Source organism: Tubulanus polymorphus, chromosome 11 (genome assembly GCF_964204645.1).
Source record: "Tubulanus polymorphus chromosome 11, tnTubPoly1.2, whole genome shotgun sequence".
Taxonomy (NCBI): Eukaryota; Metazoa; Nemertea; class Palaeonemertea; order Tubulaniformes; family Tubulanidae; genus Tubulanus; species Tubulanus polymorphus.
Window position 1 is genome coordinate 5,433,957 of NC_134035.1, and position 23,080 is coordinate 5,457,036.

The following is a 23,080-nucleotide window of genomic DNA, read 5'->3' on the forward strand; positions in this document are numbered from 1 at the left end:
TGTTCGGCGTCACTGACGTGGAGCTGCGCGTAATGTTCGGATGGTTGATCACGCCTGTAAATATATCGTGTTACGGGTTTAATATCGGTGATTATTGTTACTCGTGCGGGATTCTATTCGTGATCAATGTCGTTATTTGTTACCGAGCTGTTTGTAATTACTCTCAGTATTTGAAAATGACGTCTACTCTCACTAAATCAGCTGTCAAGGTGCGTCAAACCCACAGGGACTTGTCACGACTGATAATGGATGAGACCAATGATGGGGGTACCAGTATCCCTGCAACTGTATAATAAAATAACAAGGGTGGCAACAAATTTTCAATCTGACAATGACTTCTCCACTTCAATCGACTGTAATTCCAAAAATTCTCAACCGATTCACATGAAATAAGCTTCAATACAACCTAGAAGACTTTCTGCTTCAAACGAGCCTACAACCACCACTCTCCGACAATTATCTCACAACGAAATCACCTTTTTTTGACGAGAGATAGCTCAAAATGGAGGTGTACCGATTCTATGGTGGACAGCAAAATGGTCGTTTTTTTCAATTCAAACGATGATTTCTATGTGAGATCTTAGAGAAAACCCCAACAAACCATACATTTTTTAAAACTACGCGGTCATACCTGTACGCTTATCTCATTTATTTGTATAATCCACGCGATGGGTGAGCTCACAAGCTCAAAATCGAAAATGAGGACGAACACGGCGTTCAACTTGTCATCAACTGGGCGGCCATTAATCACGTGATATCGTAGTAACGGGCTAAATATTTCACGCGCATTGATTGGCTTAGAGATTTCGAAAAACATTACAAAATTTATTAAAAGTTCTGTTAATTAATAAAATATCCGTATTATGAAAATATAGTGCAACATTCGTCTGAGGGGTGGTATTATTAGCAAATATTTCCTTTTTTCAAGTCTACAGACGTAGACTTGTCGCGGTTCTATTATCATAGCCCGAACCTGCACGTCACGTGATTAATGGCCGCCAGCGCGATAGTGCGAGGTGACTTTTTCGTATATTTGTTCGATTTTGAGCTTGCGAGCTCACCCATCGCGTGGATTATACAAATAAATGAAATAAGCGTACAGGTATGACCGCGTAGTTTTAAAAAATGTATGGTTTGTTGGGGTTATCTCTAAGATTTCACATAGAAATCATCGTTTGAAGTGAAAAATACGACCATTTTGCTGTCCACTATAGAATCGGTACACCTCCAATTTGAGCTATCTCTCGTCAAAAAACGGTGATTTCGTTGTGAGATAATTGTCCTAGAGTGGTGGTTAAAGGCTCGTTGGAAGCAGAAAGTCTTCTAGGTTGTATTAAAGCTTATTTCATGTGAATCGGTTGAGAATTTTTGGAATTACAGTCGATTGAAGTGGAGAAGTCATTGTCAGATTGAAAATTTGTTGCCACCCTTGTTTTTTATATTATACAGGGATAGTGGACCTGGTCATTGATATTGGTTTTATTCATTCACTATCAATTGTGACAAGTCCCTGTGGTCAAACCCGACCGCCACGTTGTTACACGTGAATCCATCCACCAGCTCCATCATCGCATCATCCATCCATCATGCATATCAATTCAATATCATCTTGTTCTTGTGTCATCCACGATTGAGTGTACACTGATACAGGGAGGTCGGGGTGCGCTTTAGGCGGGTGCGCTCTGTGATTGCGGAACTGACAAAGGTCGATTGGTGAACGGAAAAAATTGCCAGGATGGCAGGAAAAAATGGCCACAGAAAAAAAGGCCAAGGAAGATTAAATAGAAAACTATCATTTCATTAACATACACACAAAAGTAAGATGCATTGATATTTTGACATGTCACTTTTTAGATTTTTACACCAATTCCTGAATTAGTTTAGGTAAATTTAGGATGATCATATCTAACTTTGATGTTATCAGACACTGCTCAGTTTGTTATATAAATTACAACACCATTTCAATTTACCTTTGATGATCTAAGACAGTCAGTGCCCTAAATGGCTTACGTTGATGTTATGAAATATTTATTTAGTTAATTAGAATTGTAAGTTCATCATATTTCTGAACGCATTATACCGATTTTAAATGTTTTAAGTCCCATAAAATGTAAATGATGTCATTTAATTGAAAAGTTAATGTTTTATTAACATTGTCAGTATTTCTCATGAATTTTCCTTGGCCAATTTTTCCTAGGCCAATTTTTCCTACAATCCCTGGGTATATCAGTTCCACTCTGAAAAGAAATGGTTCCAAGAAAAAAGGAGTGACGGAATGCCTTGGTGTTGGCTCGTACTGTTTCTTCATCATCTCATCCTACCCGCCCCAGTGCATTGACTATAAGTTAGTTTAGCTACCAGCAGGAGATTAGCACAACAGATGACAATAACAACAGCTCCTCTCCAGGAAGGATATAACTTGCCATGTGGGAGTCATTTTAGAGCAAATATTTGCTTGAAGTGACAGACATTTGTCCTGGCTTAAGAAACGATTGATGATATAATAATACGCCCCCGCACACACAAGGAAGTTCAGCTACCTCTAATTCACCTCAACCTGGCTGGTTTAATTTAATACAAAATAACGGCTCATACTGCTTGCCTTATAAGTGATCAAACTTTGTTTTAGTCCAATCGAGTCTAAAGTGTCTTGGCATTATGGAATCTTACATAAACAGTTAGGCCTTTAAACATACACTTGATAATAAATTTAACAAAGTGGTGATGGGTGCGAACAGTAAATTTGAATAATAAGTGTCGGATAAGAAGATTAATTTCACTTCAGTTTTGGAAAGTTCTTTTAACTAGTAAAACTGCAGTTAAATAATTCTAAGGCTGGAATTCACTCAAAAACACTTTATTTCTGCTCGTAGAGATGAGAATAGAATTGGAGAATTGACTTTTAAAATCTTGATATAATGAATTATAGGAAATTAATTGATTAATTACGTTTTTACTAAGTATACTCCTTTGACACTTAACAATATAAAGTCAATGATCAGTAAAGCCTCATTGGTGTTTTCTTCCTTTCAGCGTTTGTTACAGGGAGAAAAACTCAAAAATCCGACCGTTCAAGTCTTACAAAACCACGTTCCATTATACAACTGTGACAAGTCGAAAGAATGGGCGATTGAAATCTCGGATGGAAAGAATTCTCATATAGGTAACGAGCAGTAGAGTACATGTACATGTAAATTGTACATGTATGATGATTTCGTTGAAGCCGTGAACTGGATTTTTTCCATTTTTCAGCTCTAATCAATAGCGACTTGCGTAAACGATGGCGCAATGATCCATCAGTGAAATCGTTTATCATCGTCAAATTGAAACGTTACGATCAACTGATGGTTGAATACTGTAGAGAGTAAGTTAATCATTATTATTATTGTTGCTTTTAATTGTTATCTTTATTAGCAATATTATCATTTTCATATCTAATTATCATTAAGTTTATTTATTCCACAGGACAATCCCCCTATTAGGTACAGCCCCTAGGATTTGGGGTTGTTGTTCTTATTCATGTACCCATTTATTTGTGAAATTATTCTAAAGAACTTACGTTTATAATGTTGTACATATCGTAAGTAAGTAAATTGATAATAAGTAATTGATAGACTGTCAGTGATGTTCAACAGTTTCATCGAACAACTTGAAAAAACAAATTTTCTCTTGAAAAGTTGATGATCAATTATGATTGTTTGGTTCTTCAAAATTGACGGATACCGGTATGATAATACGTGAAACTCATTGACTTACTCAAAGCTGGGATGAGCGATATGATGACAGCTCACAATAAATGAATTTAATTTACAAAAATTGAGAATTTAGGTATAAGGATGATTTGTCTGATTACAACTTCTGACGCAGTTTGACTTGTTTTATATGAAACTGCCCGAGTGGTCGTTCAGATTTACAGATGTAAGTCACAGGAAATTGAATTGTGTTTCTAATGTTTCTCTTGTAGGCGAATGCTAACTGTTCTCGATTACGAAATCATTGATTCGACTTTAACTTCGAAGTACGGAAATCCTGTTGGGTGTAAGCTCCGCTTTGTCTTAGCAGTTCAGGAGACAAAAGGTAAAGACGGAGTCTCCACTCGAGTTGGATCTTTGAAGACAGTAGAAATTTGACAACGTATTGCTAGCAGAGGCAAATTTTAACGAACTTGACACATCCCAAAAGGGCGCTTTGATTACCTAAAGGCAACATAAGATCACTTCTGCCTTGAGCTAATAAAACCGTCTGTTCTATCGTGATAGATTTTGTCACTTGAAACACGACCTCAAACCGTACACCCTCAGCAGTTCTATGTAGCAGGACCTGAACTTGTCACATCCCAAAAGGCACTATGAAGTGCACTCCTGCACTGAAATGCACCAATTTGTGGTTGCTGACAAAGTGAAAAAAGAACGCTCAACAATTTAATGGACTTGTACAAGTCTGACAAGTCCCGCTGGCTTGCTGAGTAATTCTCTGAAGTTTAACAAATTTTTTCAGGTATAGATATTTGCACGCGCGATTGGTTCGGCTATGCTTGTACGTGCAATAATAATAACAATTTGCTGTTGCAAATTGAGCAAAAACTGAACATTAAACAAACAGGTTAGTACTGTAGTACCGATGTCACAGCAGTTTTGGCGCGATGCAAGTGACTGTATGTCGAACATGGCTCCAAAACCGATTGCTTTATATTTATATGAATTTCAGAGAAGAAAGATCCTTCGAAAATGTCTCAAAAGTCATCGAAATGTGAATGTCATCATCACCAGGCTACGGCAGAGAAAAAACGAGCGGTTAAGAAACCGAAAAGTAAATCCGCATCAACGGAAGCAGTTACAGCGAAATCGGTCGACAAGAAAAATGTCAAGCAAGGTTTGGGAAATCCAGAGAATAAATTGGACGTTAAGATATCTAAGAATCAAGTTGGCAAGGTTGTTGAAACCAAGCATGTCGCGTCAACGCAAACTTCATCAGCATTCAAGGTCAAAACTAAATCTACTGCGAGCTGGAAGCAGACGCCGTCTGGTAACCGACCGGCAGGCGGCAAAAAGGAAATTTTTACTTCGACGACGAAAAACGGCTTACGTAAAGAGCTTGTGGCCGATCAGGTGGAAGAGGTTACCGTCATCAATAGCGTCCTCGCTGAACGAAATCAACGAACTCCTCGTGCAGGCGGAAAAAACAACGTCGATATGGTCACCATAGCGACTCAAACAATGACGTCCGTTTCAATCGCGACGCAGACTGAGTTTGATGATGATGATGATGACGAGTCATCGTCGTCTTCTGAGTAAGTATTAAGTGATCAACAGACGGATTAAGTTTGAATGTGATGGCCCTAGAATTGTAATGTCACCTGATTTGGATTACTATTACCTAGTAGTTTCTACTCTTTAAGAGCTCAACTTCTACCAAAAATATTGAAATACTCTCAAATTAGTTCATTTTTGATTATTAAACTACACTGTACTATTTTTGATGTAAAATGGAATTTGAAAGCGAGTACAAAACACAGAAGCAGCTCGTCTAGTTAGTAAAACCAGAAAATATACATCGATCACTCCTGTCCTTATGGAATTACATTGGTTACCTATTGAACAATGAATCAAGTACAAAGTGCTAATTTCGTCTTTCAGTGCATACATCATTTGGCTCCTAATTATCTGTGTGATCTCATTCATATTCATGTCCCTTGCCGTCCTCTCCGTTCTTCTGCTTTTATATCTCATTGACAGTCTCTAGATACAAAAGAAAGTCTTTCGGTTCTCGGGCCTTTTCCATCCATGGCCCGACCCTGTGGTATCAGATTCTTGGAGACCTCCAGTCTATAACTTCTCTGGAGATCTTCAAGAGGCAACTTAAAACATTTCCTCGCTTTTATGCGAAGCGTTCTGACCGGTTTTTATATAGTATTATTCTCAAATTATTCTGATTTTTTGATGAAAAGAGATGTGATGTATTAGGTAATGTGAGATGTGGTTATAGTTCTTGCAGGTAATTGATTCCAGATTCAAATTTTAAAGGGGAGATTTGTGTTGCGACGGTGCAGCTGGGATATAGCGAGAGCGTAAAAATCCTACATACTTCCTCATTAACTTATTTCAGGGACGACAGTGAAGATGCGATCTGTCGCAATAGTGATTGTAGAAACCCCTTCCTCGTCACAGATGAAGATGATATATATCTGTTTGAATGTATGAAGTGCGGATCAGATGGTTATTGTAAAATGTGTTTGGACGAGTGTATAGTCTGTGGGTTTCTTCAATGCAAATCCTGTCTATTGCTGAATGAACCGTGTATGAATTGTGGCTACGGTGGGTAAGTTTCAGGCGAAAAACAAATAAACGTTTACCGTCAAACTCGCTTAAGTCGTCGCATCACTTGAATTTAGAATTTGCGATTCGATTAACTAAGCCTATCATTTTGATTGAAAAGTCATCAACAGATCGACATATCTTAAACATTTTCAGCAGTATCTCAAAATCGATTAAATTCTATAACGAAAATGAATAGGTTTTCACGGTCAAATAACAGTACATCTTCTCAAATATAATATTGATTAGTGGCTGAAGCATGCTTTGAGGTGCTATACATGATGCTCAAAAGTTGGGTAAAAGTTTACGTGTTGATAACTGACGACGTTTGAATTAAAATGGCTTCAACAAGATAATTAACTGATAGCTCGTCTTTATGTTTATCTCACATTTCCCTCTGATTTATTATTTCACAGGTTTTATGAATTGAACGAAACCTGCGACTCGTGTCAACATTATAAATTTTCCGTGCGACCGTGTCGTGTTTGTAAGACTCGTCGCGTCTGCCCTGATTGTACTCGACACTGCGGGAATTGCTTCCTGTTGACGTTTGCTTGTGTGAGATGTTTGATCGATTGCGGGACTTTATGCAGCAATCGTGATTGTGAATCTCGCATGTAAGTTGCTGATTAATTGAACCTCTGCCTGCACATTGCACCCCTTCAGCCGTACAAACACCAGGGGCCAGTTGCTCAAAGGCTGGTTAAAGATAACCGACAGATAAATACCATAGTAACAATGAACTTTTAATATTGTCACTATGTCGACTATCCACTGGTTAACTCTAACCAACTTTTGAGCAACTGGCCCCCAGACTTTAGACATTTTATCAGCACACTTTCAAAAAATGATCATGCACGCTCCACATGTATTCAGAACTTCATCTGAAACATTTTCAATTGAAAATGAACTACAAACACTAGAAATTAGACATTTTAACAGTGGGCTCTCAAAAACTGATCATCCACACTTCGCATGTGTTCAGAACTTCACCCGAGATATTTTCGATTGAAAATAAACTACGAACACCAGACTTATCGGCTCACTCTAAAAGACTAATTACCCAAATTACAGTTAATTGTTATGGTGGATGTCTAAATGCTGCAGATTGATACCTGTATCAACATCAATGTAACCCGTTAAAGTTATAAGTATTGATTACTGATTCATCTATTTTCAGCGCTGATTGTGGTTGTACTAAGAATATGTGTACGATATCATGTGATTCGTGTCAGTCTGGTTATGTGTGTTTCATCTGTGCTGCTGATTGCGATATATGCAAGCGACACCATTGCGAGGATTGTGTTATGGATTTCGTGATCTGCGAACATTGCGGTTTTCAGTAAGTATTCATCGTGTTGCCTGTTGCTGATATTCAGCTCTGCTGTGACCGAAGGTGGACTGTCGTCATCCATTCGTTCGTTCGTGCGTCTGTCAACTTTTTCTTCACATTGCTACTAAAATCCTACAGCTTTTATCAGATCAATTCCAAATTTGGTACGATTGTTCTGTTGACCAAGGCCTACAAATTTTTACGGAGCCACTTTTATTCCACTAAACTGACCAGGCTATTGGGTTCACTTTTCGTCCGTTATCCATCTGTCCATCCATAAACGCTTCAATGGATTGTCTTGAAACCTGTATGTGGTTTACGCATGTATACCTTAGACACATCTTCTGTCCAAAAACTGAAGGATACCCAAAAAGTCTTCATTGAAAGGGGTTGAAAAGAGACTCCATAATTTGAAAGTTTAACAATATGTTTCGATGCCTACGTACCGAACTTCAGTTAGTAGGCATGGAAATCATGGAGTCTCTTTTCTCTAATGAACCTCTTTCAATGCAAACTTTTTGGATATTCAAAATATCCATTCTTCAATACAGTGAATGGATTAAAAAACAATGTTTTTGGTCAATTGCCAGTCCTTTCTGGTCCTAATAAGACTCATCAGGTATGTAGTCTAGTACCTCACCGTCATTCTACAAACAACCGGTTGTAGGGAACCGGTAACAACGACTGGTATTCAGACTAATCAGGTATGTACCACCAAAAATGACTGAGTTAGGCCACCTGATGTGCTCTCAAGTCAAGTTGAAATAGACATTAGTACTGGTACTGTATAAGACGTATCAGGTAGTTCCATGGAATGAAATTATATCGGTGCGATATTATGAAATGCTACAGGCAAATGATAATACAGTGAATATGAAGCTGAAAGAAGATTAAAATCCAATTCCATTTATGATTACAGAATGTGTGAAGCATGTGGGAACGAATACAATTATGAAAGTGAGGAGTCGTGTTGCTATTGTTTGAACAACAATTTTTCGGTGGCTTATTGCGATTTGGTAAACCGGAAGTGTTTCCACGGTGTTCGCGGCGGCGTTGAAAAATACAACGGACCGTACAAATCGCGCGCGCAGTTTAAATACGAACTCAGCGCGGCGACGCGATCGTCTTGCGCGAAATGTAACAAACAGGTTTGTGTCGAGATTTTCAGTTGATCAGTTTTGGTACCTATGGTAAATTGGATTTTTTTCACAGTCTGAAAACTATGGAAATTTGTTTTTTTTTTTTCTCTATGGCTGTAAAAAATCAGAAAATGGTCTCAAAATAAAATCTTCCTTTTGTTTTGAATTTTAGGCTATATCTATGCCTAAATGTCTTATTGCATATTTGATAACAAACTTAATGAAAATGATTTGTCGATGGTATTGATAATTGGCACTTATTAACTTTGAATGGGCCTACATTGCCCGTTCTAGGTCGGCGATGTGTAACTTAGGGTTATGGAAAATTTATAGTCTTGGTATGGACAAGTATGAAAATGAGATTTTCCAATTCATAAGAACTATGGTTGATGTAAAAAAAGATTTCAGGACTCTGGGGCCTGTTTCAAACACAGAGTTAGAATTTGTCTCATTAGAAATTTGTCTCATTAGAATTAACCTGGAAATCGGGGAAATGTCAGGGAATTTTATTTTCCTTAAAAAAAAGTCAGGGAATTTTGTAAAAAAAGTTAAAAATCAGGGAGAATTCAGAGATATTTGTCAGGTAAGATTGCTAGATCAAAATCAAACAATTTCCATCTATGACTTCCATATTTGACTGTGTTGATTTATTGGATTGAAACAATGTGCATTTCAGGGAATAGTCAGGGAAAAAAGTAAGTCAGATAAAAGTGATCACCCTGGAATATATTTTGTTATTATTTTCTCGTCCATTTCAGCCTGGAATTGATCAACTGAAGCTGTGTTCGCGTTGTAAATCGGCGCCGTACTGCAGCCGGTCATGTCAACAGATGGATTGGAAGAAACATAAACAAATGTGTGGAGATTACATCCCGTTCGATCAACTGCCGTTCATTTCAGCTTGTCTCGAAGAATACTATGAACGAACTGAGAAAGATCGTAAAAAACTTTGCTACGATGCAAAGAAAAATGAAACGCAAATTAAAACGAATGGTTTCGAATCAAAATAATAGTTGGGAAATGTTTTTTAGCAAATTTCTTTTGTCACCTTTTTGGTGTCCGCAAATATTTTCTATTTCTGGAACACAGGAATAGAGCCGTTTTAAATCTATTTTTAGATTATGACATTTTACCCATTTATAACGTAATTCAAGGTTATCTTGAATCTTAATTCTCTCCGTGTGGAAATATTTGAAGGCAAAGGTGAATTGATTTCAGGGCGGCTGTTCCCTTTCCCTCAATATGCCAGCTCGCTACCTCCATTCCTCTCCCACTATTGTCTCCGCTGCTTCTCTTGATCTCTCTGCCCCTCTGTCATTTTCCCGTGATCTGATATAGACCTAGGCCCAGTTCCACAGTTGTGAATTAGAGTTAACTCTCTGAGTTAAAATTAGTTCATTTTCAATGTTTTAACTCAGAATAAAACCTTGACTCACGAATGTAGAACTGGGCCCTAAGGAGGATCTTTCAACGACCAGTGTAAAAGAATTTTGTAACGAATCTAATTTTATGTATGAATCTTTTTATTACAACGAACTAGTGATGTAAATACAGTAAATGTTTGTAGTTTTAGTAATAAAAACAAATAAACAGATAAAGCAGCAATAAAAATAATACAAAACTTATGTATACGATTTAAAGTAGATTATTGAGTAGGTACAACATTATATACTAGTGACGCTTTAAATGAGTAATATTTGAGACAAATTAAGTAGTGAACTCGTAACAGGACTGGATGCAGTTCTGAGTAGATCTCAAATACTGGGGGCACACATTTAGTAATATAGAAGTAGAAATTCGCAATGTGTTGTGAATATATTGATAATAATATATTCTACTCTAATTTGACAATGCTATGAGATGGAAGTGAGCTAAATGTAGTCTAACATACTCTTTATAGTTTGTATATAATGTATAATCTAATATACTCTGTATAATATGTGAAGAAGATCTTAAGTTAGTGTGATTTCTCAGTAGAGTCTCGGTTAAAGTTCTCTGATCCGAGTTTTAAAATCCATGATTGTTCACGCAATTATTTTACAAAGCAGTCTTTGTAGGCTCAGATTGCGTGGGGTCGTTTTGGTCATACGGTGGTGGGGCGACCATTCCTGCGTACTGTACCGCGGCCGGGTTCTGCTCTGCCCCGCGTACGTTGGTGGCGTCCGCGCTGGTTGTAGCAGGCGGCGGCGCGTAATTCAAATAGACGACGACCGCCGACTGATTGGCCGCTCGGGACGACGTCCCGCTGCGACAACACACCGCTCGACAACAATACGCCGATTGGAGGATCGCGATTACGAATTCGACCAATGAGAAGATGACGATGAACGAATGCATAGCGACGTTCATCGGATGATAGATGTAGCGTCGGCAGTTGTAACCGTGGGGACAGCTATACCGGGTCCAGCGGAACCGATCGATCGGGATCAATACGGCCGATATAATCATCACGCTGATAGCGACGACGGCGCTGATAATACACAGGACCATCGTTGCGACGAGGATCTTCTTGCGTGCGAAACGACTACCCATTCCTAAACTACCGGCCACCATGAAACAAACGCCGCCCCAAATTCCCTGACCGATCGCCGCGAATCGGGACTCGCGACTGGCGACTAGGATCACCTGAGCGACAATCACCAGTCCGCCGCATATCAGCTGGATTATGCCCATAGCCATGTGAGCTTTACGATGAGGGTACCGGGTCGTATCTGCTCGGGTCGTATCCTGCTGCATCTGTTGTTGCCCCAGCGGCTGATATTGAACTTGCTGCATTTGGGGCATAGTCGTCATGACAACCTGCGGTTGGTTATGCATCGCTATGGGAACGTGTTGCGCCATGACGACTGGTTGCGGGCAGGCGCTGTATACTAGTTGTTGATTGGCTGGTGCAGTCGGTATAGTGATGTTTTGAGGCAGGCCACCTGCTGCTGGTGCCGTGTATGCGTATTGGATAGCTGGCTGTTCGTGTCCATTACTGTTAACGGCAGCTTGAGTTGAAGACATGTTCACCGTCTGTATTATTGTGTGTGTGTTTGTCCCCTGAAATTGTAAAATATACATTCATTAATCATGACACATATATATTGATTCGGTCAAATTTAGTTTCATGAATTCATTTACATAAAAAAGAAAGAAAATTGTCATTGACGAAAATATCTGACCACGAAAATTATAAACCACCAAAAAAACGGAAAAACTAACTAACTGCGCATTTAAAAACAATTGATTTTCCATTTGCATCATGCATGGGGGGTTCATATTTCAGGACTTTATTTGTTGATAAGCGTGGAATTAATTCGGTTGATCGTATTATAATTACCCTGCGCGCTATGTAATTACAAAGCTCGGATGATTAATCAAACGTTGATCATTAGTAATCGCGGAAGTATTATGAGCAAAACTTGGGAAAACCCAGAACGTAAATCCCAAAATAAGCGACCGTTTCCTCAAATTCAAATTTACTATATTGATAAATGTTTAGCGGCGGTCGCTACGTTGACGTATTTACTTCCGGGTTCTCGATTCGACGACGCGATGCATGGTCAGAATTGTGCAGGTTTCAGCAAGTTTTCAGCGGCGTCAGCAGCACAGAACCGACCTCAATAATGGACAAGATGGACTTCTCGTTACTGTTAACCTTGGCGCAGGGAAACCAAAAAGATAAAAAAGAAGTAAGGCTTAGAAATTTTGACTTGAAAATGGTAGTGAATGAATGAATATGCTAAATCTAAAAATAAAAATAGCCTAGGTTATTTTTAGAAATTTGGAAAATGCTATATCATTGCATAATAAAATGAATACAAGAACACTGATATTGAGGTTCTGACCCAAGAATCCTTGAAGTACAATGTTTAGTAGGCCTACATTTAAACCAGGCCCACCATTTGAAAAAGGCCTATTATATGAATTTAATTTAACAGAAGGAAAATTTCTCATTAAATCAGACCAGTTTTTTTAGCTTCATTTAGGTAATGAAAAATCTGGCTCATACACTTGAAGAGCAGTCTCGTCACAATGGCGGCGCCAGTGGAGTTGCGATAATAAATGTTTATCCGTTGTTTGTTTAATTGTATTGTAGCAGTCGAAGAGGGAACCGCGAAAATTCAGCACGGTCGTACCGCCCCCGAAAAAAGAGAGCAAAACTCAGAAACCAGTCGTCGCGAAGGATGCGATCAAATCACTTTTAGAGAAGAAGAAACAAGAGGAGAAAGCGGCGAGAAAAAGGCGAAGTACGTCAACGCGTGGGCTTTGAGTAGTTGGGCCAGAGTTCTACATTTCGGATTGAAAGTCCAATGACCGCCATCTGTTACAAACGTTCAAGTGGGCTGGGAAAGCAACTTGGCACAATAGAATTGAATTTTAAGCGCAAAATGTTGCCCTTAGTTTGTGTTCAATTCCCGGGCAGAGATTACTCTTTCAGAGATTAAGGATAGGGGAAGAGAACTGTATTTTATAGACTTGTCAATTATTATAATTATCATTACTATATTACCATAGGTGCCGCCAAAATTTGAAAAATATTGGTCTCTAAAAGTCTAGGGCCTGTTTTGAATACCTCAGGCGTAGTACAAATTGGCAATTGTGCTAATACTGTCAGAAATAGATTTAACAATTTTTAAATTTCTTACTTAGGTCAAATCTTATATTGAATGTTTTAGCGGATGAATTATTATTTTAGAGTTCATTAAGACGAGGCTCCACTGAATCGGCAGCCCCACTTGTTGAACAAGAAATTTTTTGAAATGCACTTTCTCAAAAAGGCGCTGTCTCGAGTTGATGACAGTTAGTAGTAATTCATGTTATATCCTCTAGTGACAAATATCATGATTTTCACTCAGATCTCAGAGTGGGAAAATCGAAAAAATTTCCCTGTGCTTGCGTGATTGCAACTGAGCTGCAATCTCGTATATTGAACTAACAAAGGAACCCGCTTAATTCGAATAATTTGGGACCAACAAAATTCATCCTGTATTTGGGAAATCCGGATTAAAAGTAATTTTCTTCTATATGATAAACAAATGACCGCAAATGTTGTCCGGATTAGACCAAAAAACGGATTAAGCCGATCCGGATTAAGCGGGTTTGACTGTTGTTCAACAACAGAAAAAATTCAAAACTACCCAACTGAAAATTTTATTTCCTTCCGATGGCCCTGATGGGTAAAAAATTGTAATCGGATATTCATTTGCATTTCAGTCGAAGCAATTGTGAAAAAAGACCTCGATAAACGCAACAAGGGCAACAAAAAACTGCAACATGACGAGAAAAAGGAGTATAAACTCGATCCGGACGAGTTGTTCGCCAAGCAACATAAACAATACGTCGAACAGAAATATACGAAAGACAAATTGAACGCCTTGAATTTACAAGAGAAACTGCTGCGTATAAAATCGAACATGATCGGGGGAATCCCCGTCATCGAGAAGGAAGAACCGCCGCAGCAACAGGCGCCGGTAGAGAAAAAAGACCGTGATTCGGAAAAGCGCAGCAGAGATAGCGCCTCGAGTAAATCGTCGTCGCACGGGAGGGATCATAAAAAATCGTCGTCGGGTCAGATCAAAGAATTTAAAAGTCGCCGAAGTCGTAGTCGTAGTCGGTCACCTTCGCCGCAAGTCGACGTCAAGAAGAGTGTCGCCGCAAAAGATAGGACGAAAACGAAACGACCGCCGCCGCCGGCAGTTCTGTCGTTCGACGATTTGATGAAAATGGCGCAGGATAAGTCGGCGTCGGACGGCAAGGCGGCGCCACCGGACGAAAAGAAAGAGAAGGAAAAGAAGAAACCGGAGATTCCGCGGCCGAAGGGCATGCCCGACCGGCCGATGACGCAGGACGAGAAAGAACACTGGTTGCGTAAACAAACGAAGGAATATCAGGATTGGATCCGACACGGTAAAGAACGACCTCAGTTCGAGATCGTGAATAACAAACGCCGACGACCGAAGTATACGACGGCCGGGCAACCGCTGAACGACGGACGCGGACCGAATTTCAAAAGTCGCGAGCGCTTGCCATCGGCTTCGGAGAGCGACGACGAATTGCCAGATCCGAATGCGTCTGCCGGCGCCGGAAATACGGCGTCGAGGTCGAATAGTTCCGCGTCGAAAAAGGATGCAAGGAATATTAGCGGTAGTAAGTTGAATAGTTCGGTGTCGAAAAACGTTGTTAGGAATAGTAATAGTAACGCCAGGAATAGTAATAGTAATGCCGGTAGTAGTGGTAGCAGTAGCGGTGCTAGTTCGAAAAATAATTCCATTCCGGCGAAAAGTTCTTCGAAATTTCAAACCGCGTCGCGTAACGGTCACAATATTTCCGCTCAAGATTCACGTAAAACGCCGTCGTCGTCGAAAATTGCTCAAAACAACGTGTCGCGACCGTCCGTCGACAAACGTTCGGGATCGACGCCGAACGTCGGGAAAATAACGAAAAAAATTCATTTGTCAGAAAATCGCGAGCGGTCGGTCCTGAGTAAGACCGTTAGTAACCGCAGTACTTCGTCATCGGGAACGAAGGGTTCGAACAACAATTCGAAGTCGCGCAATTCGCAATCGGAATCGCGAAATCGACAGAAAAGTTCCCAGTTGAAAAACGGTTCGTCCGCTCGATCGAACGATTCGAATCGGACGCTGTCAGGTCGCGGTGGCGCTAGCGGTCGTTCAGACGATCGAGCGAAAGCGATCGCGAAGAAAAATAGTTACGCCGAGGAGAACGATAACGTTCTGGTGTGTCGTCCGGCAGCGGCTGAGGAACCGTTGAATCCGTGGGATCGAATTTACGGCGAGATTCAACGCAATCGGCCCGGTAAGAATTTAAACTTTTTAATTGTTTTGATTTTAGTCTTATCCACACAGTCAGTGAATGATGGTTGATTTGTTCTTTTATTGAACACATCAAGCAGTCTGTAGTCTGGACCCATTAACAGATATTCTGCCTGTCATCTGCTGCCTAGTGTCTGGTCATCTGGACTCATTTCCGGACTATCTCTGAGACATTTTTTATTGAAAATGAAGAGCCAACACTTAACATTTGAAATTTTATCAGCACACTTTCAGAAACTGATCGTCCACACTAACACTTACAGTAGTAAATGTCTGAAGTGGTCAAGTGGTTCTAGTATTTGATGAGCAAAACCGGCAGTTGATGATATAACAGTTTATTCTGACAGTTTCGAAGTTTTGACTATAAAACTTCACATTAGAGGAATGAAAACAAAACTTTGAAACTGTCAAAATGTATTGTTAAATCATATCATCAACTGTGGGTTTCTCTCATTAACTCTTGAAATACTGAGATTATTGTCAACCAGTCAAGATGAATTTTGACGAAGTGTCAGTTTTTTGGTGAAATGCGTTTCACATTCGTCTTATTTGAATTATACAGTTAAACGGCGTCACGTGGAAGATGAATACGATGATGAGGACGATTATTACGATGAAGAAGATGATTTTATCGACGACGAAGATGACAACGATAGTTTCATCGACGACGGACCGATCGGTGGTCAGGAGGATATCAGCTCGGTTATCAAACAAATCTTTAAATACGACAAACGAAAGTAAGAAAAAAATTCTTGTCATTTCATTTCTATTTGATGACATCAATACCTCAGTAAGCTTCAGTTGAACTCAAGTAAATACTTGGGTAAGATGAAAAACGATTCTCTAGTTATTTCATTTCTATTTCGACATCCATACCTCGGTTTAAGCTTCAGTTGAACCTTATCATTACGAACTCTGAAAATTTAGAGGCTAGTGATATAAATGGAATTATGATTGTCATCATTTTTGTGGTGCTCTAATAGGTTGGCCTGGAAAACTCGGGGAATCAGAAAAAATCAGGAACTCAAAAAAAACCTGGAAAATTCATGGAATTCAGATAATGCTACTTATTGTACTTACTGCTACTAATTGTCCACTTAGTTCTTTATCAGTACGTGATTCAATGAAAAATGAATTTAAACATTTTAAACCTAAAATTTCCTCAAGTTCACTCAAGAAATTTTGTTTAATCACATGGACAAATCAGGGAAAACTCAAAAATTGGGGATTTGTAAATGTGTGGAAAGTGGTCACCCTGCCTTTGGTCTGGCCCTGTGGTTTTATAGACTGGTTTAAATTTTTATTCGGCAGTTAACTCGATTGGCAACGAATTGAGTTGACACCTTGAATTGACACCTTGAATTATACTGGAAAATATTACCAATAAAAAAAAACTGTCCCCTGAATTGTTGTAATCACTTAACTGAATATAATATGGAACTGTCTGTTATCTAACAGTTTTTCTGATGCCGAAGCTCTCTGTATATCAGGACCTGTCTGTCTGTAAAATCTTTGTTGATGGATAAGTGAAATATCTACTCTTTAATTTCAGATATCGCGACGAAGATGAAGATCTGAGTTGTATGGAAGCGAGTTTTGCTCAGCAAATGAAGGAAGAAGCTAGGAGGTTTGTATTACACTTAAACTTTATCAACTCGGATAAGTAATACACAACTTAAATCATCTCTTTTTGAGTCGCGATTTATATTTGCCAAACGTAATTCGTCATTTGGATAAGTTACCACAGTTCTCAGAGTGATGAGTTATCAGACGTCGACTGAACGATAAATTTTCATGAAATCGCGGTTCACTTATAACGTATGATGACTTTTATTTCAGTGCTCGACTCGGGCGGGAGGAGGATCTCGAAGACATTCGTCGCGAAGAAGAGGAATTGAAGAGACGAAAAATGTTACTCATGAAAAAGAAGATGAAGACTAAATGATGAACCGATGAATAGAACAATTTTTCCGATGATATTTGATTTGCCATTGAGGATCAAACGTAGCCCTTGGAGTAATCATTTGTCTTGAATGATTACTCCAAGCGTAGCCTAAATAAACTATTCCTTGATGCTAATTATATTCCTTATTAACTAATTTGATTGGAAATATTTCTTGATTTTGAGGGATGTTTTCTCGGAGAATAACTTTGATTCCTATAAGTCTATCTACTCTTGCTAAGTTGGTTGGAGAATTTTAAGTCGAGGGGCGTATTTAGTAGTTTGATTAAAAAATCTATTCCATAGTTAATAGGTAAATAACTTTTAATTGATAGGTAAATTACTTAACGTAATCATTTTTTGTGTGTTTCTTGTATTAATGGGGTGTGGCTCGTATTAAGATAATTACCAAATCACTGTAGAAACTGTCGACTCTGCTTTATTTGGTACTAGTCCTTACATATGTACGAATATATGTATATGTGTGTGTATATTTTATTCCTAAAACTATATATCGCGTGAATGCAGCACAAAATCATAGAATATAAGCATAGATATTTCAATGTTTTGCCAAAATATGATGCACTGAATATGTGGAATGATATTTATAAATTTTGAATAAATGGCGGATACTTGTATTATTTCTATGCCCTATAAAAAATGTGGTGGCCATCCTGGTCGGGTGCTTGGAACATTTTCCGTTTCAAGCATTTCTAAGCAGCATTTAAACTTGTGTCTCATCGCAGTTGTTAAAAACAATCGTTGATAATTTATTAAGAAAGAAAGAAATCGTGACTCCTATTTAGGTCAACAAATAAATGTACGACTTACTATAATTGATAAAACGTTAAAAGTTGAAATTTTTTTGTACGTATTTCTCAATTCTGAGGAAACATACGTTGGATCAGGACTGGTGTGTGAATCTGGCAAAAAATTAGGATACCTTCAGTCAGGCCAACTGTGGTGGGGTTTTGTAGTTGGGGACTTGTGTGGCAGCCTAAGATCTTGCAGGAGTGGTAGTAGTCTGAATACCAGTCGTTGTTACGGTTCCGTTGTTTCAGGAACAACGCTAGGTACTAATAGGCTATGTCTATTTATTAATGGATGAGACCTGTTTTTCTGGGATATTTTACTTACTTTTTGGGGTACATACCTCATTTATGTCTTAACAGAATGCCAAAAATCGCGGACAACAACTGAATATCCGATATATTTCCAGTTCTGTACCAATTAGATGGATTGGCAAAAAGACTCCTTAATTAGACTAGAGTGGTAGAAGATTACGACGATGTCCAGTGAACTCAAGTTGGTGAAAACTACGAACCAGGCCAGCCAAATAATCGAAGCCACTAAAACCTGACATCATTCCGTCGAATTTAACTAAATTGGAGAACCGGGCCGAATACTTGATCATCGATGATCTGTTACATAAACCATATCCATGTTTTTAATAATCTGTCCGCGTTTTTATTCCGTTGCCGAATCCGTGTATTATTGTGTACCGGGTATATATTCTTCAAAACAAATTTACATATATAGAAATACCGCTTAAAAACCCATAAAATGACTCGTCATCAACGGAATAGCACGGCTGGATCAGTTTATACGTATCACGAGAGAAAGAAAGATGCTAAACAGTCCGGATACGGCTCCGATAATATCAGATTCGGCAAAGATTCCATGAAAGTAAGCAATCAATTCAACCAAATTAAATTTTATTCCTAAAATTTCCCATTAAAAATTGTGGCGTGTAATTGATTTGTTGTATTTCAGGAGTTTGACTGCTGTTGTTTGACGTTACAGCCTTGCAGGAATCCTGTTATTACGTATGTATGATTGACAGATTCTACTACAATTTGCCAAGACTTAAGTCTTACTCATAAAACTTTAATCAATGTACGTTAATATAATCTTTTAGATGATTTCTTCTAATTTTAACTTCAAGAAAGTGTTTAAGGTCTTGATTTGGTGCTCAAATCTGACGCAAAAAATGTCCTCCTTTAAGAGGTTATGGTTATGGAATGAAAATAAAATTGGCATTTTCTTGTACCACTTTATGATGCTTTGAAGCCGAGGAACCATGCATGTATTGTGCATATTCTATTTAAATGCAGACCCGAAGGATTCCTGTTCGACAAAGAAGCTCTCATCGAATATATTCTACAACAGAAAAAAGACATCGCACGAAAATTGAAAGAATACGAAAAACAGAAGAAAAAAGAACAGGTTAAAAATTCTTTGTTGGTTTTTGTGACCGCGGGATGTAATTAGATACTCATACGTTAGAAAGTCATTCGACGTATCGACACGATTCATCCCTAAATCAAACGACAACGCTCGCTGTGTTTTCTGATGACTGCGATTGACTCGAGATCAAGCATCGCGGACAGATACGAAACATACATTCTCCATTGTGGCCTCATTCGAATAATCGCTTTGAAATAAATGTTATAATCAAACCTTTTTGAGAGTATTTTCTGCTCTTTTTTACGAAGTCACTACTCGCAAAAATATCTTGATACACTTAACTCTCAAAATCAGATTCAATTCCACCGATGAAGAGTTACAGCTACCCTTAAATTTGTTGATAGTATTGTGACCGCGGGATGTGATCAGATACTCGTACGTTAGAAAGTCATTCAACGTATCGACACGATTCATCCCTAAATCAAACGACAACGCTCGCTGTGTTTTCTGATGACTGCGATTGACTCGAGACCAAGCATCGCGGACAGATACGAAACATACATTCAATTTAGGATTAGGGAACTGCACTTGAGATATATCTGTGAAAAAACTATCCGTAAGTTTAGATGGTATTTCGTTCTCGTTTCAGTCGGATGAAAAGGAATTGTTCGCTAAAGAACGTCAAAGTAAAGTAGAGAAATTCGTCGAGAAGGAGAGCAGTATTATCAGTCGCCCGCACGATGCCTTCAAGAGTAAAGGTAATTTGTTTTCTTCTGAGACCATGTTGTGACGATGATATGAAACTGCAGGGCTGGATTTAGGGGGGTGGTCTCGGACGTCTGAACCCCTGCCTTCCCATTGAGGTTGCCTTTTTCGTCTAGTCGAAGATCATTAAAACCTGCTAGTTCTTCAAAAATATCTGATAACAAGGGTGGGAACTGCTAGTAGCCTATGAAAGCGTTGCTCTATCCGAGAAATGCCTTTTATTTTCTTTTGGACCCTGGCTTTCCAAATTTCCAAGATCGGCCCCTGGATTGCGCGCTTAAAACGAAAACTGATGTGTATAAGAACACTTGCTGATTAATTATATTTTTTGTAGACACAGCAGGTGAAGGAACCAGTAAACAAACTGCTGCTGCTGCGTCGGTCAGTAATATGGTTAATGGTAAAGATAAAGCGTTACCCAGTTTTTGGATTCCTACTTTAACGCCGCAATCGAAGCCGACACTCGTCCAAAAACCGGTAACTTCTCTTCCTTAGCTCATGCGCTTCATAGTTCTGTAGGTGAGGGGCTGGTTGCTGAAAAGTTGGTGAAAGATAGATGACGGATAAAATACCATAGTAGCAATGCAAGTTCGATTGTCACTATGTCAACTTTTCACTGGTTAACTCTAACCAACTTTTGAGCCACTTCAGTCCGGAACTTTATCTGATAGATCGCTGTTATGACGATCAGTTGATCTATGCTTTTCCAGGATGAGAAAGTTCGATGTCCGATGAGTGGAAAAGTGTTGAAGATGAAAGATCTGACTCCTATCGAATTCACACTCGCCAAAGACGGAGACAAAAGATCATTAATCACTAAAGACGTAAGTAGATAAAATGTGTCACCAAAATCCGAGGTCAGTTCCCCGTGCTCCTGTCCCCCCCCCCTGTTGAGTAAGACATTGTTGCTGTTAATTTCTAGTTGCGTTATGTTTGCCCGGTTACGAATGACGCTCTCGGAAATTCGGTGCCCTGCGCAGCTTTAAAAACGTCGTAAGTTAAATTCGATCCTTCTATCGTTTTTAATCCTTTGATAATTTGCATAAGATTGTCGATCCGCTATATGTTGTCAAATTCGATAAAATCTATTCTTTGTTTCCAGCGGTAAAGTTGTGACAATGGAATGCGTGGAGAAACTGATTAAGAAAGACATGTTAGATCCGTTTAACAGCAAGAAAATGACCGATAAAGATATAATTCCACTTCAACGAGTAAATATTGATTTGCTCCAGTTCCACAGTCGGATGCTCAGCCTCCTCATCAGGGATCATCCATTCATTACGTACACAAAAATTTCCGAAAATTTAGACCCCCTTCCTCCCCAGCCTAACACTCACGCGTATGCTCAAGTTTACCCTCCCCATGCGTAGGTACTTCCTCCACATCTGCAGGCCACCAGCCCAATTTCAACACGCTCAACCCCATATACATTTCATGATGAGCAACAAGAATGAAGATTCAATTCAGACATATTGATTAGCCCTACTTAACGACTTATAGAAATGAAAATAAACCTCCGATTAATGAAATGGATTAATATTAGGTAAAAATTTAGGTAGAAAAATATTTGGGTAATTTTTTGGTTGGGTAGAAACTTGGGTAGAAATATTTAGGTAATTTTTTACCTAATAAATGGTGGATAAAAAACGGATATAAATTCTATATTTATAAGGCTTTTTACCGGTACTTAAAAAGCCTGAGCATGTTGATAATTATGTAAGGATGAGTCCACTATGTAGAAAAAGGGTGGTAGACAACAAAGACAAGATAGATTCATGTGATAAAATTAACATCATTTGTACAAAATTGTTGACAATTTAATAAGACCCCTCCCTCCTCTGGCTTATGATGTAATAAATGGATGACCCCTCACTAACTCTTAAATGATAATGATTTATTTCTCGAAAGCTTTTGGTGTTAAAACAACCTCAGAGCAATCTAAACCAAACCAGATCAAAATAACACAATTAGTAGAACTAAAATCAGTCATAGAATTGTCTAGATATAAAAAAACAATTCAGTTGATTTTTGGCCTTGACCTCAGCACTTAGTTTGTCAAAAAATTACAAGGTTTAATGAAAATACTTTATAAAATTGATATTTGAATGTGGTATGTATTTGTTTCTATTTAAGGGTGCTACAGGGTTTGCCGGATCTGGACTGAAACTAGAGGCTAAGAAAGATCGACCAACACTGCAGGCTTAGTAGATTCATGGCTGGCATAACAGAGCTGAAAACCCTTCAAAGAGTCGGAAGATCAGAATTCTGATGGAGGTCAACATGGCAAATTTGCAGCCCTGAAAAGTTGAGGTCAACACATTTTGATAAATTGCAAATTTGTATTTTGATTATTGTAAATTATGTACATAGATTTCACGGACACCAGCGATGTATTTTAGATTATATGAATTAAAGATTTGTTAATAGTATTGTTGTTGTAAATGCTTTTATTGTAAAATGTAAATAAATGTACATATCTGATGTCGGAAAATTTAAAGTTGTTGACATTTTTTCGATAAAGTATGTTTTTGATGGATTTTTAGTTTGAGGAATGAGTTTCGGATCTGGGCCGCGAAAGGATT

General features: G+C 38.6%; 5 protein-coding genes across 6 annotated transcripts; 4 read left to right on the plus strand and 1 right to left on the minus strand.

Moving 5' to 3' along the window:
* The first annotated feature begins 32 nt into the window (after positions 1-32).
* LOC141912944 (uncharacterized) lies at positions 33-4,130 on the plus strand. Its single transcript, XM_074804379.1, has 4 exons — positions 33-209; positions 3,034-3,163; positions 3,253-3,364; positions 3,965-4,130. Exons 1-4 carry the CDS (start codon positions 33-35, stop codon positions 4,128-4,130), a joined length of 585 nt encoding a protein of 194 aa, XP_074660480.1.
* Positions 4,131-4,575: 445 nt separating this feature from the next.
* Positions 4,576-10,127, plus strand: LOC141913213 (uncharacterized). Its single transcript, XM_074804685.1, has 7 exons — positions 4,576-4,602; positions 4,708-5,290; positions 6,106-6,318; positions 6,731-6,931; positions 7,495-7,656; positions 8,567-8,795; positions 9,545-10,127. The coding sequence occupies exons 2-7, from the start codon at positions 4,728-4,730 to the stop codon at positions 9,794-9,796; spliced, it is 1,620 nt and encodes a 539-aa protein (XP_074660786.1). The 5' UTR covers positions 4,576-4,602; positions 4,708-4,727; the 3' UTR covers positions 9,797-10,127.
* A 179-nt stretch (positions 10,128-10,306) lies between these two features.
* Positions 10,307-12,195, minus strand: LOC141913214 (uncharacterized). 2 transcript variants are annotated; one of them, XM_074804687.1, is made up of 2 exons: positions 12,109-12,195; positions 10,307-11,828 (listed from the first exon to the last, which is right to left on the minus strand). In XM_074804687.1, the coding sequence occupies exon 2, from the start codon at positions 11,790-11,792 to the stop codon at positions 10,824-10,826; it is 969 nt and encodes a 322-aa protein (XP_074660788.1). In that variant the 5' UTR covers positions 11,793-11,828; positions 12,109-12,195; the 3' UTR covers positions 10,307-10,823. The 2 variants fall into 2 exon arrangements, with proteins under 2 accessions (XP_074660788.1, XP_074660787.1); XM_074804686.1 differs by lacking the exon at positions 12,109-12,195 and adding an exon at positions 11,910-12,049.
* A 29-nt stretch (positions 12,196-12,224) lies between these two features.
* Positions 12,225-18,662, plus strand: LOC141912579 (uncharacterized). The gene is made up of 6 exons (XM_074803868.1): positions 12,225-12,460; positions 12,868-13,018; positions 13,986-15,587; positions 16,167-16,341; positions 17,157-17,231; positions 17,444-18,662. Exons 1-6 carry the CDS (start codon positions 12,263-12,265, stop codon positions 17,547-17,549), a joined length of 2,307 nt encoding a protein of 768 aa, XP_074659969.1. The 5' UTR covers positions 12,225-12,262; the 3' UTR covers positions 17,550-18,662.
* A 106-nt stretch (positions 18,663-18,768) lies between these two features.
* LOC141912580 (nitric oxide synthase-interacting protein-like) lies at positions 18,769-22,964 on the plus strand. Its single transcript, XM_074803869.1, has 9 exons — positions 18,769-19,232; positions 19,320-19,372; positions 19,661-19,772; positions 20,383-20,491; positions 20,833-20,975; positions 21,209-21,322; positions 21,421-21,491; positions 21,601-21,709; positions 22,632-22,964. Exons 1-9 carry the CDS (start codon positions 19,110-19,112, stop codon positions 22,701-22,703), a joined length of 906 nt encoding a protein of 301 aa, XP_074659970.1. The 5' UTR covers positions 18,769-19,109; the 3' UTR covers positions 22,704-22,964.
* The last annotated feature ends 116 nt before the right edge of the window (positions 22,965-23,080 follow it).

What these genes read in the sequence shown, in the direction of transcription:
- LOC141912944 (XM_074804379.1), top strand. Translation starts at nt 33, where the DNA reads ATGTTCGGATGGTTGATCACGCCTGTAAATATATCGTGTTACGGGTTT. An exon ending in TCACTAAATCAGCTGTCAAG is followed by an intron (nt 210 to 3,033) that starts GTGCGTCAAACC and finishes TCTTCCTTTCAG; the next exon opens with CGTTTGTTACAGGGAGAAAA. An exon ending in ATGGTTGAATACTGTAGAGA is followed by an intron (nt 3,365 to 3,964) that starts GTAAGTTAATCA and finishes TTTCTCTTGTAG; the next exon opens with GCGAATGCTAACTGTTCTCG.
- LOC141913213 (XM_074804685.1), top strand. Translation starts at nt 4,728, where the DNA reads ATGTCTCAAAAGTCATCGAAATGTGAATGTCATCATCACCAGGCTACG. An exon ending in GAGTCATCGTCGTCTTCTGA is followed by an intron (nt 5,291 to 6,105) that starts GTAAGTATTAAG and finishes AACTTATTTCAG; the next exon opens with GGACGACAGTGAAGATGCGA. An exon ending in TGCGAACATTGCGGTTTTCA is followed by an intron (nt 7,657 to 8,566) that starts GTAAGTATTCAT and finishes TTATGATTACAG; the next exon opens with AATGTGTGAAGCATGTGGGA.
- LOC141912580 (XM_074803869.1), top strand. Translation starts at nt 19,110, where the DNA reads ATGACTCGTCATCAACGGAATAGCACGGCTGGATCAGTTTATACGTAT. An exon ending in TCGGCAAAGATTCCATGAAA is followed by an intron (nt 19,233 to 19,319) that starts GTAAGCAATCAA and finishes GTTGTATTTCAG; the next exon opens with GAGTTTGACTGCTGTTGTTT. An exon ending in CGACACTCGTCCAAAAACCG is followed by an intron (nt 20,976 to 21,208) that starts GTAACTTCTCTT and finishes ATGCTTTTCCAG; the next exon opens with GATGAGAAAGTTCGATGTCC.
- LOC141912579 (XM_074803868.1), top strand. Translation starts at nt 12,263, where the DNA reads ATGTTTAGCGGCGGTCGCTACGTTGACGTATTTACTTCCGGGTTCTCG. An exon ending in ACCAAAAAGATAAAAAAGAA is followed by an intron (nt 12,461 to 12,867) that starts GTAAGGCTTAGA and finishes ATTGTATTGTAG; the next exon opens with CAGTCGAAGAGGGAACCGCG. An exon ending in AGCGGCGAGAAAAAGGCGAA is followed by an intron (nt 13,019 to 13,985) that starts GTACGTCAACGC and finishes TTTGCATTTCAG; the next exon opens with TCGAAGCAATTGTGAAAAAA.
- LOC141913214 (XM_074804686.1), bottom strand. Translation starts at nt 12,047, where the DNA reads ATGAACCCCCCATGCATGATGCAAATGGAAAATCAATTGTTTTTAAAT. An exon ending in CAATTTTCTTTCTTTTTTAT is followed by an intron (nt 11,829 to 11,909) that starts GTAAATGAATTC and finishes TTACAATTTCAG; the next exon opens with GGGACAAACACACACACAAT.